General features: G+C 41.8%; 1 protein-coding gene across 1 annotated transcript; it reads right to left on the minus strand.

Annotated features, from left to right (window-relative positions):
• Positions 1-940: 940 nt before the first annotated feature.
• On the minus strand, positions 941-16213 carry Eif1ax (eukaryotic translation initiation factor 1A X-linked). Its single transcript, XM_059250409.1, has 7 exons — positions 15846-16213; positions 11023-11106; positions 9920-10023; positions 9097-9147; positions 6171-6252; positions 4953-5044; positions 941-1227 (listed from the first exon to the last, which is right to left on the minus strand). The coding sequence occupies exons 1-7, from the start codon at positions 15859-15861 to the stop codon at positions 1222-1224; spliced, it is 435 nt and encodes a 144-aa protein (XP_059106392.1). The 5' UTR covers positions 15862-16213; the 3' UTR covers positions 941-1221.
• Positions 16214-17652: the final 1439 nt, after the last annotated feature.

A 17652-nucleotide genomic window follows, 5' to 3' on the forward strand; every position in this document is an offset into this window, starting at 1 on the left:
GAAATGAGAAAACATCTTTTCACTGAGTTTGTTTTTGAACTCTTGATCCTCCTGCCTGGACCTCACAAATACAGGGTTACAGGTCATGCCATTCTATCAGGCTTACGTTTGTTATTCCCTCATTTTCCCCCAGTTCAGGGAAAGCCTGAAAAAGCATTAATTTATACTTTTGTCATATAATATATTGTTATGAACTTAAATCTTCACTTGTCTATATATTTTATGTGTTTATAAAGCACTCAATTGTAGCTTATGTGAATAAGACTCCTGAAAAAGCAATACCCCAACATAATCTTTCTTTTTGTTAAAAATATTCTACGCATATGAGTAAAACAATCTTTTCCTTGTTTGGGAATTTCCTGTTCACACTAGTTGTGAAAGGAAACCATCTCAATAATTAAAATAGTATTTCCAATGTTAAGACAACTGAGCACCACCTAGTGTTCAATTTCTGTAACTACTGACCTTAATTCAAAATTGGCATTAAAAACCAGTTTCTAAAAACATTTTGGAAGTGCCTTTCCTCCCCCAGTAAGTTGATGACTGCAAAATAAAATCATGAAAAGAACTTACATGTTATCAAAACTAGTATAAAAATAGCCACAGACTTAAATATGAAAAGCAGACCTATCATTTTTGCCTTTAAATAGATTTCTGCCAGGTGCGGTGGTACATACACATAATCTCAGCACCCAGGAGGCTGAGAAAAGAGGATCATAGTGAATTTGAGGTCCACTAGGACTATAGTGAACTCCAAGCTAGCTTCAGATACAAAGTTTGACTCCGTCTCAAAATATAACAAAACAAAACAAAAAACAGATTTCTGCCTCCATTTGTATCAAAATCTCTGGGCAACTGGAATATACACAAAGACTGTACAGTCAACAGCTATGCAAAAGGAGGGCTTAATCATAGTTTATAATGAGTACAAGGCAAATGGTTTATTCAAAACATCCATTTACTTACTGGAAGGGGTCAAAGTAGGAAAGGCAGTAACTTTGTTTTTTTTCTTACATGATCTTCTTGAGTTTCATTACATCAAATGAACAAAGTGGGCTTAACCTAACAGTTAAGATATTATCAGTTTTGAAAGAAGCGACCTTAGTATTGAATCAAGTCTGCCTCAACAAATTACAATCATGGTTATGAAAACTTTTCCTGAACGTCTATGATCAATTCCAAACTTGCAGAAGGACTGGAATGTCAAATGTTGAGTTCATTTTAGATCTGAAAGAAAAAAGAACATTAAGTCAAAGGAAAAAATAGTTCTAAAAAAATCCTTTCCGTGTGTGCAAATTCACGTGTGCCACTGTGGGTGCTGTGTGTGTGTGTGTGTGTGTGTGTGTGTGTGTGTGTGTGTGTGTGTGTTGGGAGGACTGGAGGAAGAGGACCTCAGGTGTTGGTCCTCACTTTCAACCTTGTTTGTTCACCGTTGTAGATGTCAGACTAGCTGGACTAAGAGCTCCAGAGATTCCTGTCTCCACCTCTGACCTTGCCACAAAAGCACTAGGTTTAGAGAAGTTACTGTCGGCAGCTCTATGTGAAGTCTGTGGAGTTGAATGAAGATTCTCTGGCATGCCTGGCAAGCACTTTATCCTGAGCCAATTAAAAAGAAAAGAACTTACATCCTAACACCCTGTGCATAAGGGAAATGTTGTCATAGGCTATATAAGAAATCAATCCAGTCTGAAGAGAAAATCACCCAAGTAAGCTTTTCTCTATTGCAGCTCACTTTCAGAAACTCTGACTTCCATAATATTTTATGTGATACATGTTATTTTTCTAAAGAACATATATATCTGTGTGTGCAGGTACCCACCAAGATGGCACTGGATTCTCTGGAGCTGGAGTTATAGGCAGTTGTGAGAACCAAACTGAGGTCCTCTGCAGCAGTAGTAAGTGCTCTCAACCACCCAGCCATCTCTGTAGTCTACTGGAATATTCTTTGTTGGTGGTGTTTTTCTTCTCCTTTTTAGTTTTGAGACATGGTCTCAATCTATCTATATCCTTGGCTGACTCAAAAATCCACCTACCTCTGCCTCCTGAGCGCTAGTATTAAAGGCTTGTGCCACCATGCCTGGCCCATGAGAACATTCCAAGGTTTCTCTGTGTAGCCCTGGCTATCCTGAAACTCACTTTGTAGACCTGGCTGGCCTCAAACTCACAAGAAATCCTCCTGGTGCTGGGATTAAAGGCGTGCACCGTCACACAGCACCTGAGAAGAATCTATTTAATGAGGTCTGCTGTCTCCTTCCTTCTGCACTGCTTATTTGAGATTTTTAGTTTATAGTTTACTTCTTAAACTAAATAAAAAAGACTAGTCTCTCTCCTCCCCCTCTCTCTCTCCCTCTCTCTCTCCCTCTCTCTCTTCCTCCCTCCCTCCCTCTCTCATTTTTGGTTTCTTGAGACAAGGTTTCTCTGTCTGTCTGGAACAGTTCTCTGTCTGTCTGACAGTTCTGGCTGTCCTGGAACTTTTGCTCTTTAGACCAGGCTGGCCTTGAACTCACAGAGCTCTGTCTGTCTCTGCTTCCCAAGTGCTGGGATTAAAGGCATGCGCCACCACCACCACCTGGCTCTAAGTTTTCTTTATTTGCATGTGTGTGCCTGTGTCTGCACTTATGTATGTGGGTCCAGTGGAGGCCAGAAGATGGTGTCAGATTCCCGGAAGCAGGAGTTGCAGGCAGTTGTAAGCTGCTTCCTCATGTGGGTGCTAAGAACCAAAACCAGGGTCCTCTGCATGAGCAATAAGCATTCTTAACCACTGAGCCATTTCTGCAGCCCTGATTTAGGATTTTCTATTTTAGGAGGAGTAACAGACATGAGGGAACATGACCTCTTTTGAGAACTACTTAAGTATGTCTTCAATCCTTTTCTTCCGATTTGGTTATGGGAGTACAGATAGAACACCTATTAACACTTAGAAAATAGCTGGAGAAATGTCCCCTAAGGGAAAAAAGCAGAGTTCTCAGGAACTCACTCTGTAGCCCAGGCTGGCCTTGGACTCACAGAGATCCGCCTGGCTCCACCCCCTGAGTGCTGGAATTAAAGGTGTGCACCACTGCTGCCTACCTACAAACTGTACTCTTATTTAAAGCAAACAAACACAATCCCCATGAAATGGCCTGAGGCTCTCTGAAACCCACATGAACTGACCTCTACATGCATGCCCTAGCGGGAGTGTGTTTGTCCTTCCACAGAAACACAGAGAATAAAGCAATGTTTCAAAATAATGTTCATACAATGTAAACTCTGGGGTGGAGATGGCTCACTGGTTAAAACTGTTACTGCTATTGTAGTTGTGTTACTGGCACCCACACTGGGTGTATCACAACTGCCTTTAACTCCAGCTCCAGAGGATCCGACTCCCTCTTCTGGTCTCCATACACATCCAACCCACATATACTACACTTGAGTAAAAAAGCAAAATAAAGATATTTTAAAAAGGAGAACAGAAATTCAGCATCACCCTCCCCTTCACAGACCCACTGCTTCCTATTTTTCTTTTCTTTCCCTCTCCTCCTCTCTTTTTGAATTACTAGGTAATTACTCAGGGCCTTGTACATTCTATGGAAGTACTTTACTACTGAGCTACATCATAAAAAAAGGGGGTAGGGGAGGAAGGAATGCTTTTGGCTAGGCTCAAGATCACCAAAGAAAACTACATTAAAAAATGTTTTACGGGCGGTGGTGGTGGTGGTGCATGCCTTTAATCCCAGCACTCGGGAGGCAGACCCAGGCGAATCTTTGTGAGTTCAAGTCCAGCCTGGTTTACAAAGTGAGTTCCAGGACAGGCTCCAAAAGCTACACAGAGAAACCCTGTCTCGAACAAACAAACAAACAAAAAACAAAAACAAAAAAGTTAAAAAAAATCACTTTCTATTATGGCGTATCCCTTAAAATGTTATTTATTTTTTGTGCATATCACACCTGTACCTAGTGCCAGAAGCAGTCATGAAGTCCCCTGGCACTGGAGTTACAGATGGTTATGAGCTAACATGTGTTTTTAAAAATGTATTTAGTGAGGCTGGAGAGATGGCTCAGTGGTTAAGAACACTGGCTGCTCTTCCAGAGGACCAGAGTTCAGTTCCCAGCACCCACATGGCAGTTCACAGCTGTCTATAACTTCAGCTCCAGGGGACCTGATGCCATCACACAGACATACATGTGGGTGAAACACCAATGTACATAAAATAAAAAGTTATATGCATTTTTAAAAAGCCCATTTGTTAAATAAAATAAGAATCTTTTAAAAGTATTTAGTTTTACTTTTTCCTAAATGTATATGTGTTTGTCAAGAGAGGCTAGAAAAGGGCTTCAGAGCCTTTGGAATTGGAGTTACAGGTAGTTATGAGCTGCCTGATGTGTGTTCTGGGAACTACAGTTGGGTCTCTACAAGAATAGTATGCACTCTTAACTGCTAAAACATTTTCTCCAGGTCCTAAAACGTTTTTGTTATGGTAGTATTATATTGAAAGCTGGGTGTGGTGCAAAGTATTGCTATGTAGTTCTGGCTGGCCTAGTATTTGCTGGTATTGCAAAACGCAGGCTGACCTCAAACTTGCAGCAATCAGCTGGCTTCAGCCTCCCAATTACCAGGATTACAGGTATGTGCTACCACACCTTGCTAACAGTTTGACCTCTAAATAATTCTTATGATTTAACCCACAGCCAAGTCTCAAAATACACTTTTATTTGTATATATTAATTGGGCTAAGTAATGGTTTTCATCGTGACATTTCATACAGGCAAACATTTTGCCTCTACCCAATATTCACCTACTACCTTTTATCTCTTCACCTTCATCATCTTCTCCCTTCTGTTCCTCCCACCCCCAAATATATGCACTCAAATGTCTTATATTCCCAGTATGAGAGGAGTTTAATGGAAAGGGCCAGTGTCTTTGTATGTAACTCATGAACAGAAACCAGAAAAAGCAGGATGTATATACTTACATCATCAATGTCTTCATCATCATCCCCAATGTCATCAAACTGAATTTCATCATCATCTCCAGGACCAAATGTATCAGTTTCATTGATTTTAGCTAAAAAAAAAAAAAAACCCATACAAAAGATACTGATAATATAATCAAAATACTGACTTCCAACTTTCTACTAATCTTGCTATATGGAACAAAATATTAAAATATTGAGAGTATTTTAATTTTCTTTTGTTCACAAGAGTGATTTATCAAGGCAAGTTCTAACTATATTAACTCTGAAGCAATTATACCGTCCCAGCATGCTTTAGAAGTTTGTATACATACTGAAAACTTTATTTCCTATCTCAAATAAAAAGAAAAGAAAAAGGAAAAAAGTAGGTTACTTTAGGAGGGAGAAAGATTTGAGGAGTCATTAATGGACTTGGGATTAGGGACAGTTTCAAGTGTCCAGAAAACTTAACTCCTGATCAAAATGAACCATACAGAAACCATCAATCAAACAAAACAACAAACACTAAGAAGAAAAGATCAACTGATCCCTACCCATCATTAATCAGGAAGAAACATTTGGGCAAATCATACTTTTCTCCAGGGAATGAAAAGGAACCAGGCATACTACTCAACCCCCAAATATCTTACTGTTTCCTAGATCAAAATGGCAAGTTTATAATTCTCAGTAGGGTCTTACTGGTTACAAAAAGTCATGTTTTCATGAGAAAATGCTTTAAAAAAAGTAACTGCTATGTAAAAAATAAGACTTACAAAACAGTATATAAATTATAATTTCCCTCTGATAAGGTTATATAGGAGGCTTGTATTTTGAGGAGGAAAACAACCCATACTAACTACTTAATCACTGCCCTTTACACATATAAAGGACAGACTCTTGAAGGATGTTTTTCAGGAGTGCTAGTCATCCAACCGAAGTCTTGTGCATGCTAAGACAGCCACTACTGAAAGTGCATGGCCAACTTTCCTTGAAGGTGTTTTAAAATACCACAAGAAATAATTCCTTTGGCTGACACTGTAATTTCTCATTAAATACACTCTTATCAGGAACAGAATTTTAGTAACTTCTTTCCTGTGGTATCTAGTATGAATTATAAGCAGGTATACTTAACTTTAATCATGTAAACACAAAAATAAAGAGGCGCAACAAAATTTCATTCTCTAAACACTAGCAGATAACGTAAAAACTACGACAAGGTAATAATAACTGAGTCATTACCATGCTCTGGAAGCTCGCCATACGCCTTGAGACTTCTAGCTTCATCCGCGTTGTATTTTAAAATGACATCGGCTTTGTTATCCTTAAAACAAAGACAAGTACTTTTCTGATTATATCACACTTTTATCTGTTATGTCATACACTACTTTCAAATTGAATTAAAAAAAACCTAATCTCAATGTTTTGCTATAAAATCCTCCTCACCTTCCTTAGGTTGAAATCAGAAGCAAGTTTTAGGAACTTAACTGAGCAATGGTTAAAAATCCAGAAAAGATATAGCTCACTTCTGTAACAGCAGAACGATATCTTTTATATTACTTATAATTATCCTTTAATCAGAAGCACAAATGCCCCCCTGGTTCCACAATTTACAGACTGATCAAACGCCGCAAGTCAAAGACTAAGACTTTGTATCACAGCCTAAGGAATTTAAAAAATGTGTGTGTATATACACACATGTATGTGTGGGTACCTGTGGAGGCTAGAAAGGGACATCAGATCCCCTGGAACTGGAGTTACAGGTGGATAGGAGCCACCTTATTTTGGTGCTGGGAACCAAACTCTGGTCCTTTGTAAGAGCAGCAAGCATTCTTAACTGCTGAGCCATCTTTTTAGCCCTGATCTACGGAAATAAATACGCCTTTTCATATATATGGTAAGTACAACTATAATGATTATTAATCTTGTCAACTTGACAGGATTTAGAATCACGACAAAAACAAATCTTTAGGTCTGTCTGCAAGTGAATTTCTACATTAGGTTTATTAAGGTAGGAAGGTTCACCCTAAATGCAGTGCTATTCTATGGGCTGGGGTCCTGGAATGAATAAAAAACTGTAAGATAAGAATACTAGGCTGGGCGGCAGTGGTGGACGCCTTTAATCCCAGCACTCAGGAGGCAGAGCCAGGTGATCTCGCTCTGTAGACCAGGCTGGCCTTGAACTCACAGAGATCCACCTGGCTCTGCCTCCTGAGTGCTGGGATTAAAGGCATGTGCTGCCGCCACTGCCACCCTGCTATGTATTTCTTAAAATGGATGCATGTAGAGGTCAGAGGACAACTTTGTGGAATCCATCCTTTCCTTCCATCCTTGGGTGGGTTCTGAGTTCTCAACTCAGGTCATCAGGCTTATGCAGCTGCTCACTGGCACCCAATTTGTCTTTGTAATTTCTTTTTTAAATCTTATGTCTTCTGTGTGTACAAGACACGATGCCTTGAAATGTTTACATTTCCTTATTTGAGAAGAATTTCACTCCTCCAAGGGTGAAAAATGGGTTGCTTCAATTTCAAGGGCACTGTAATCTAAACTAGTACTTTTAAAATTGTGAAAAGTGTACAGAAAGAGGTGGTGGATAGTAAGAACTTGAACTTTCTTTTCTTAAATTTTCTTTTTAGATTTATTTTTTAGTATGAATGTTTTGCCTAGATATATGTATGTCCACCACATGTGTGCCTGGTGCCCAGAGGTCAGGAAGCATCAGATCCCTTGGAACTGGAGCTATTGATGTGGTGTTAATACTGAAAATCAAACCCAGATAGATCCTCTGTAAGAGTAAGTGTTCTTCATGGCTAAGCCATCTCTCCAGCCCCAAAAACCTGAATTTCTTCCCAGCTCCCAGAAAACAGTAATGCTTCAATCTCTATGGACCACTCTCAAAGTGACAAAAGAAAGAGAAAAGGATCATGGGAGATTAGAGTCAGTGTTAAACCTGTCTGAATTTTAGTGTCCTTTCTAACAATAAGCCTTCCTTCTAGGGTTACTGCTAAGATCTAGAAAGAACAAATGGCTTATGGATTTGGAGCAGCTTTTCTCAACAAAAGCACTAATGCTAATTCTGAGCTAGATCATCTTTGTCGTGGGATGCTGTGCATCAGAAGGTGTTCCACATAACCAGTACTCTACCTACATACCATTTGCTAAGACCTTCACTCAAGTTATGGTAACCAAAGTCTCCAAACATTGCCTCTGACCCTCTGAAGGGTCAAATCACCCACAGAAAACCCTATGGTTTGAAACAAAGGTGTCAACACTTTAATCTGAAACACAAAAGTAAAAACCTAAATATGATCAAAGCTATACAAACAGAAATGTAATCAAAGGGGGCCAGCAATAGTTGTGCATACTTGTAATTCCAGGATTGGGGGAGAGGGGCAGGAGGCTCAAGAACTCAAGGTCATCCTCAGAGACCCAATCGAGAGAGAGAGAGAGAGAGAGAGAGAGAGAGAGAGAGAGAGAGAGAGAGAGAACATGAGCGACTGACCAGCTGCCTCAGGTTCCTGCTGCTATGACCACCATAATGGACTGTCCCCCCCAAACTGAGCCAAAATAAACACATTCCTCTTTTTGCTTTTGTCAGTGATTAGAAAGCAAATATGTCAGGCTATATGCCACCTGTGGGATATAACTGGATTCATTCAGCTGTAAAACCCTACAATAATAGGTACTAGATTTTTAAAGATCTATAAAGTAAAATGAAAAATGGAGAACTAAAAAAAAGAACAAAACTACCACATAGTAGTATGATCTATTATAATTTATTTTTATTTTATGTGCATTGGTGTTTTGCCTGCATGTATGTCTGTGTGAGGGAGTTAAATCCCCTGGAACTGGAATTACAGACAGTTGTGAGCTGCCATGTGGGTGCTGGGAATTGAACCTGGGTCCTCTTTAAGAGCAGTCAGTGCTCTTAACCACTGAGCCATCTTTCTAGCCCCGTATCATTTATTCTAAAGGGAAAACTTCCAATAGTAAAGGTAAGAAAAGAGACCATTTAACTCTGTAAAAACTGTTTGACTCCTTAGACTAGCATCTGGGAACCATACATAATGCCAGGACACCAAGCATAATGCCTAAAATACAATGGACAGTTAGGAAATGGCTCATCAAGTTCAAGCAAATCAACAACAAATTTCAAAGTAATTTTTACCTGGTAATCTCGGAGGCCCACCAATATGATATCTGAGGTATTTATCCAAACCTACACAAGAAAAGTCATTGCATAATATATTTTAAATAAAGCAGAATCAAGAAATTTCAGAGATGATTCACTTAGAAACAGATGAGTTCCCAAATCACTTGGCTATCTATGAAAACAGAAAAATGCCATAGTTTTCTAAATCTCTATCTTTTACCCACCCAGATGTATACAGCTTTCAAGATCATTTTCCTTGTAAAGGACTGATAAACAAAATAAAACACACTCTCACCCTGAACCTCACTCTCACTCAGAGCCGGGATTTCCCAGAACCAAAAGGGCCATTTACAGCGGGCTTCTTTTAGTTCTCCTTAAAACTGGACTACTTCTCCAGCCCTTTCCCATTCATAATCTCAAGGTTTTCTAAAGCCAGGGTTACTTGTTTTTCAGAATGTTCCTCAAATTAGATTTGTTGGCTATTTCCTAATGATTCAGACCATTTTGGGCAGGAATATAACACAGGTGAGGCAAATGATTCTTCAAATGATGTAATCTGTAAAATGACCACTATGGTCTTGTACTGGACTGACACAAATATCCTTAGGTCCATAAAATCAGTAGAGGTGGGAGGCTGACTTGTAGCTCAGTGGTAGAGTGTGGTTGTACTTAATGTTAAGAGGCCCTGGGGTGGCTCCCCCGCAAAACACACACACACACACACACACACACACACACACACACACACACACACACACACACACCCCTGTAGAGGCATTTCCTCTACCCTCAACATTTTCATATTGGAATAAAACAAATGTTCTATCTACACACTTACTTTTTTCCTCAACTTCCCTCTGATGTGGCATAGTCTCTTTACACCATCGAAACACATTGCTTCTAATCGTCCGTTTCCCAACATTTTGATTACCTGAGCATATTCTACACGGATGGGGTAGGGAGAAAAAAGGTACAAAATATTGCTCACTTTTTTTGATGAAAGCAACTTTTCATGTCCATTGAAGTTTGAAAAGAGCATGTGGCTGCACTGGTTAGGGATAAATATACACAGGGCAAATATAAAATAAATAGAAGGGAGTTAAACACTTGGCTAGTTAATGGTTGAACCAGAAACAACACTTTGTAATATAACAAGCTGGGTCTGTTATTAGATGTTTTAATTATCTACTCATTTTCAGTAAGGAGACAGACTGACTACTGGCTGCCCTTGTGACCACGCTTTACTTCTAGAGATCAAAGGTACCATGTCCCAGTATGTACACTATACTTCATATTACATTCATATCTTTAATGTTTTGTATTCCTTATTTCTCTCTTTGAATCTTTAGAGCAGTCTCATGGAATCAGTATAAGTACTTTAAATGTTAGTGACATCCTTGCTGAATTAGTATAATAGTAATTATTCTAAGAAAGCCAGAATTATCTTTTCCTTGGGTAAAATGTCAAATTATTCTCATTGTCCTAAGATGGGGTATCACCACATAGCCTTGGTTATCCTGGAACTCAAGATATTCACATGTCTGTCTCTGCCTCCCGAGTGTTGGGATTAAAGAGGTGTACATTACCATGCCTGGCCTAAAATGCCAAATTCTTAACCATAATCTTTTAAAAAAGATAATACCCTTAGTCCCAGCACTTGGGAGGCAGAGGCAGGCAAATCTCTGAGTTCGAGGCCAGCCTGGCTACAGAGTGAGTTCCAGGACAGGCTCCAAAACTACACAGAGAAACCCTGTCTCAAAACAAAACAAAAGCAAAAACCCAGAAAAAAAAAGATAATACCCAACTGTCTGTACAAATAAACAAACACTAACAGAGGCAGGAAGCCAGGACTCTAGTCTTAGTCAGAAAATGTTTGATTCTTAACCCAGGCAAACAAACAAAGAAAAATCTAACAAGAGCCCAAGTTCTCCAGCCTCTTACCTTGCCCATCCTCTTTGAAGACCAGCTCTCGCTTTTCAGATTCATTCTCATTCTTTCCTCTGCGTCTGTTTTTACCTCCTTTTCCTAGTGGGTTGTTAAAAGAAAGAAAAGGTGTCAATTATCTGCAAAACATCAAGTGTTAAACCTATACTGTTTAACAGACCTAGAAAAGCATCTTTAGAAGTCAATTAATTTAAAAATTAATCTGGTCAATCATGTTAAATTTACTATGTTCAGGTACATCATGTTACTCTCTCCACTCCTCACGGAATTTTCTTTGGGGATTTTGCTTCTTAAATAACAACCTCATTTTTTTATTGAAAATGTTTTTCATATAATATATTCTGACCCCCCCAATCCCCAGTTCCTCCCCACCTCCTTCCCATCCAGATCCACCCACTTTCTGTCTCTCATGAGAAAATGAACAGGAATCTAAGAAATAAAAATAAAATAAGACATAATAAATCAAAACCAAACAAATTGGAATATGACAAAGCCAAACAAGAAAAAGAGCTAAAGAAAAGCACAAGAAGGGGTTGGGGATTTAGCTCAGTGGTACAGCGCTTGCCTAGCAAGTGCAAGGCCCTGGGTTCGGTCCCCAGCTCTGGGGAAAAAAAAAGAAAGAAAAGCACAAGAAATGCATACAGACACATTCACAGGAATCCCATAAAAACCCACACCCAGAAGCCATACTATACAAGCAAAGGAGCTATTAAGTAAGGTATTAAAAAAAAAGCTCTGACAGGACATGTGATAAAGGAACCTCCAAAGATGCCACTGAGTTCCTTTTGTGTTGGCCATCTACTGCTGGGCATGGAACTGGCTCTTAGGAGTGGCTAGATGACCAGTGGCCAATGCTCTTAACTATGTGAGAATGCCTTCCATTTACTTTGTCACAATCACCTTGAATATTAACAGCTATTGATTTCCAGTTTATCAGTAAGTTCACCACAGTTCAGAGATTAAATAACTCACTCAAAATTTTAATCAATGAGCTCGGGACCCCAAATACAGCCCTAATCCTTCCTTGTCCTACTAGAGCTCTCATATTAGGGCTCCTTTCTGGAGAAAATTGTCACCATAATCTTAACCTCATGGGTCTCATATCTCTCTCTCCTCTCTCCTCTCCCTCTCCCTCTCCCTCTCCCTCTCTCTCTCTCCCCCTCCCTCCCTCCCTTCTTTTCTTCTTTTTTTTTTTTTGACAGGGTCTCACACTCTAGCCCAGGCTAGCTTTGAAATTTGGGCAGTCCTTCTGTCTCAGCCTCCTGAATGCTAGGGATTGCAAGTGTGAGCCACCACAGTGAGTCCTGATAAATTTTACAAAACCACCTTGCCTTACTTGTACCTGACCCCCTATGAAAGAAGAGCTGGTAAAAAGATGATAGGAAAGAGAAAAATGAAGTTATCGCCACTGGAATGGACATATTGATTTCACCATGGTAGAAGACTAGTAATAGTTAAAGATTCTGAACTTTATCCTTTAAAATGTACCATACCTGAGACAGTCTAAGTTTAAAAGTAAAGTGTTAATTTGCCGCTAGAGCCCCCTTTAAAATTTGTTTAGTGTTTATGGGTGTTTGGTGTTCTGTCCATCACGGGCATGTCCATCCAGTGCTGAAACAGGATACCACACAAATGGAGTTACAAACAGCTGTAAGCTGCCACATGGGTGCTGGGAGTTGAACTGAAGACCTCCGGAAGAGCAGCCAGTGCCCTTACTGCTGAGCCATCTCTCCAGCCCTACATATTTTAAAGGGTTCACCACATCAAACCTCTCTTACTTTTTTTTTTTTTTTTGGTTTTTCGAGACGGGGTTTCTCTGTGTAATAGTCCTGGGTGTCCTGGAACTCCTCACTCTGTAGACCAGGCTGGCCACGAACTCACAGAGATCCGCCTGCCTCTGCCTCCCAAGTGCTGGGATTAAAGGCGTGCTCCACCACCGCCCGGTTAGCCCTATGCACTTTAAGGGTAAGCATATAAATAGTGGCACTATACAATGGGCTATTATACAGTAATAAAAAAAAATGTGGTGGTGGCAAATGCCTTTAATCCCAGGCGGATCTCTGTGAGTTTGAAGCCAGCAGCCTGGTTTACAGAGTGAGTTCCAGGACAGGCAGGGCTACACAGAGAAACCCTGTCTTGAACCCCTCCAACCCCCCAAATGAAATGAGCAAGATAGGTAGAGTGGTGCTTGCCTGTAACCCCAAGCAATACATTCTTCCCCTTTCTGTTTTATTGCCACGAAATCAAATCCTCTTCAAATTCTCTTTTGAAAGAATGAAGGCCAGCTATGTTGGGGCACAACTTTAACCCTGGCACTTGGTAGGCAGAGGCAGGCCAATCTCTGTAAATTTGAGGCCAGCCTGGTCTACATAGTGAGTTTCAGGACAGCCAGGGCTACACAGTGAGACCCTGTAACAAACAAACAAACAAACAAACAAACAGCAATAAAAAAATAAAGAATGAAATGAGACCAAGCCTGAGTGTATGACAAAACAGTAGCAAACAGAATAACCAGTCTTTTCTTTTTAACCCACTTTCTTTCTAAAAGACTATCTAGTTCTTAAGCTCAATCACAATTCTCAAATTCATTCTTTACAGAGGTGTTTCAGAGAAATAGCCCAAGTAGGATCTTTCTTAAAATATACTAGGCTAGTGACTAGATGTGATTTATTGTAGAAGTTCTGTCTCAGTGGGACCAAAGAGAAACCTACTATTCACTTAGGGGTGGAGTCACCAGAAGGGAGATGAGTAAGTCCAACAAGTATTTATTGAGCATCTTTTAGGCTAAGTGATTATGACTGACACCATTCTCATCTTTTTAGGGCTTACAATTAGTATGGGAACTGGAAATCTTGTCACTAGAATTAAGGTGAGAATAAGACACCTCACCTGTTGAAGTGATCCAGTTGCCATCTCAGAATAAGGAAGTCTACACATAGGAATTTTAAAACTTTGAACATATTATACCTATAATCACACTTTTCTCAGGATAATCAGTAAAAATCCTAGCGACACCAGGCGGTGGTGGCACACACCTTTAATCCCAGCACTCAGGAGGCAGAACCAGATGAATCTCTGTGAGTTCAAGGCCAGCCTGGTCTACAGTGAAATCCAGGACAGGCACACCAAAATTAAACAGAGAAACCCTGTCTTGAAAAAAACCAAAAAAAAAAAAAAAAAAAAAAAGAAAGAAAGAAAGAAAGAAAGAAAAAATCCTTGCTACACACACAAAAAAACTGGCAACCTTGTTTTTTGAGGCCCTGAAGTGGGGTGGGTGGGGGGACAGTGAATTCAAGGTCGGCCTGGGCCACACGGCAAGACTATCTCAAATCAACTTGTTCACAAAATTGTGACCAAGTACTCCGAGGGCTAATGTGAATAGTGACAGGTATAAAGAGTAATTCAGTAGACTCCCAGGCCGACCTTCAAGCATTAAAGAGAACACTAGCAGACGTGGGGTAAGGGAGGTGGTCCCAAGGATGAATTATCAAAGACTTCGTTTTAAAAAATGTGCGTGTGATGGAGTGCCCAGGTGGGTCAGAAGAGGGCACCGGATCCCTTAGAACTGAAGTTACAGGCAGTCATGAGCTGCCCCATGTGGGTATGGGAACCTAATTTTGTTTCTCTTAACCAGGAAGCTATCTCTTCTGCACAAAGAAAACTTCATTTTTATCTTCTTTGTGTAGTCCTGGCTGTCCTGGAACTCACAGATCCTACTGGCCTCTGTCTCCCAAGTGCTGGGATTAAAGGCACGAGCCACCACCGACTGGCCCAGGGCTGGGTAATGTGTTCCTCTCTTGTAGGAAATACAAGTTTTTCACTATCTTTACTTGCACAATTTTTGAGAAATTATACGGACAATGAGTACGGCAAGCCTGTAATTCCAGCTACTTGGGAAGTTTAAGCAGGAGAATCCCAAGTACAAGGTTAGTCTCGGCTATTAAGTTCGGGTTCAGCCTGGGGGCAGAGCAAAGCAGTAGGGTCCTGCTAAGGATAGATTTGTTCCTACAAAAATATCTACTATCACAAAATACTGTTAGTATATAAAAATGAGAATGACCTTAGGAATGCTGTACTTTTACTTAGATTAGGCTCTTCATTTTGGAGATCCCAAATTAAAGTACCCTCATGACTGCTAATTTGAGAACATTTGGTCCCGGGATGGAGGGAACTTCAAAGGTTTTTATTTTTCCATCAAAACAAATACATGACCTGAAGCAAAAGTGGAAAACTTGGCTAAAACGGGTCAAGTGCTCTGGGGTGGGGGCGAGTTAAGCCCTGTAAAGCCATGGAGTAAAGTGATTTTCTCGAGACAACTTTAAAAATGCATCGAAGTATTGACCACTGGCTACTCCGGAGCAGCATCAACAGTATCAAGTAAGTGTCCATAAAGAAGCCTGTGCAGGAGGTGCCAGATGGGCACGAAAGCAAGCAGGGCATTACCCTTTTTCAAAGTTCAGAGTCGCTCCCAGGGCTTAACTCCCCACGTGCCGGATGCCCAAGAAGCCCGAGGCAGGTGTTCCCACGGGTCCCCTTGGCGCCGCGGTCAGTGTGGCGCGAATCAGGGGCACAAGCCCACATTCTCACACAGGAGGCCCTACAAAAAAATGGCGTCGGCTCCACCCCAATGTAGCCAAACTGGGAACCCGGAGTAACTTCCTTGCGCCTCTGCCGAGCCCCGAGTAGGACACAGAGAACGTAGCCAGAGGAGAGGCAAGGAAAGATGGCAGGAAGGTCACTGCGGCCTGGGATGACCTCGAGGCCGCGAGCTGGAGCAGGGACGCCGGCGGGGAGCGAAGCCGTGGTCCCGGCGTCGTTACCTTTATTCTTGGGCATGGCGGCAAAAACGGGCAGGCGGCGTGTGGGACCGTGCTCCGGAAGGCGGCAGGAGCGGCGGTGACTCCGAGGGACGACGCTGAGAAACGCGCGCGATGAAGACTATGCGGGAGGCCGAGCAGCGTGCTCGGAAGAGGTTGGTCGCCGGTGCTTCCGAGAGCCGCCCGTGCCCACGCTTGGCAGTGGCAAATGGCGTCGCGGCTGCAGACGGCGCTTCTCCCCGCCCTCCTCCTCCCCCATCTGCCGGGCCGGCCTCCCGCCCTCCCTCAGCCCTACGGCGCAGGCGTGGCCCAGAGGATGCCTTCTGGTGGGAGCCAAGGGAGATGCCTTCTGGGGAGGGGCTCACTGCCAAGGGAGGGCACGCAGTGGGTGGAGCGAGGCCCTGAAGTCCAGAAGGGGCTGCCCCGCGGCCCTGCGTCACAGTGGAGGAGGGGAGGGGAAATTGAGGCAGTGCAGGACGCTGGCTTGGCCACCATCTGCTGACTCCTAGCCAAGTAAGTCCCAGCTTGACAGGCTGCAGACTCATAAACCTCATAGTTAGCTGAGTTTTAATATGACTCTTTTACTGGCCCAGGCAGGCTGGAAAGTCTGAGGGGGAAAGGGAGAAGGCCTTATGCCCTCCCTTTCCAAACTTTAATTGAATATTTGGATGGTACAGAAAAAACAAATCTGTCCTCCCTAACTTTCTGTAGCCAGGTCTGTTGTTTATTACCAGCACTTAACAGAATGTCTGCACATAGTAGGTTGCTCAGTCGATATTAGGGACTGAACCTCCCACAATTCACGCTAAAGTTCTAACTCCGAATACCTATGTATATGACTGTATTTGGGGGTAAGGTCTTTAAAGAAGTGATTATATTGAAATGAGATCCTTAGACTTGACACCAAGTTAGTATGTCTTGGAAAATGACATTAAGCCGGGCATGGTGACACAGGCCTTTAATCCCAAGACTGAGGAGACAGAGGAGGGTAAATATATCAGTTAAAGGCCAGCCTTTACATAGTGAGTCCCTGTCTCAAAAACAAAAACAAAACAAAGGCAATTAGCACCTAGGCATAAAGGAGAACACGTCCCAGCAACTAATCACCTGTAAGCCATGGAGACCTCAGAAGAAATCAGACTTGTCTTTACCTTGATCTTAGAGTTGAAGCCTTCAAAACTGAGTAAAAGTAGTAACCAGGCCTGGTAGTTCACACCTATAATTCTAGCACATGTGAGGCTGAGGAAGGATTGCTGCAAGTTTGGGAAAAAGCTAGGCTACATAGTTCCAGACTGTGGGGAGGCCCAAAACAGCTTGACCACACAGCTGCCATGACAGGTTTGCTGGCAGGCAACACCCCAGTCCAGGAAAAGCCATAAGCTGACACCACCCAGGGATTCACCAGCATCTAAGGGGAAGAACCTGACATCCCAAACAGTCCAACCATTCAGATTAGATAAGATCGATAGATGTCCATGAGCTTAGCACAGACCTATTTCCTCTTTTTACCAAGATACCCCCTAGACAAGTGTCAGCCAATCAGGGTCCTGAACCCTGGAAATCCCCTCACCCCAACCTCTGTTATGATTAAAAAAAAAAAAACCACCCTGCCCAGGTTTGGAGCTCTCTGCTCTCACAGCTGAGTCAGACAGACAGAGAGACCACGCTCGAGGTTGAATAAAGGCTCTTTGCTTTTACACATGGGATTTGGTCTCTGTTGTGGTCTTTTGGGGGAGTCCCCTCGATCCGGGCATAACACAGACTAGCCTGGGCTATGTATGTAGTGAGACTCTGACTATAAAACAACACA

This window comes from Peromyscus eremicus, chromosome X (assembly GCF_949786415.1).
Source record: "Peromyscus eremicus chromosome X, PerEre_H2_v1, whole genome shotgun sequence".
Taxonomy (NCBI): Eukaryota; Metazoa; Chordata; class Mammalia; order Rodentia; family Cricetidae; genus Peromyscus; species Peromyscus eremicus.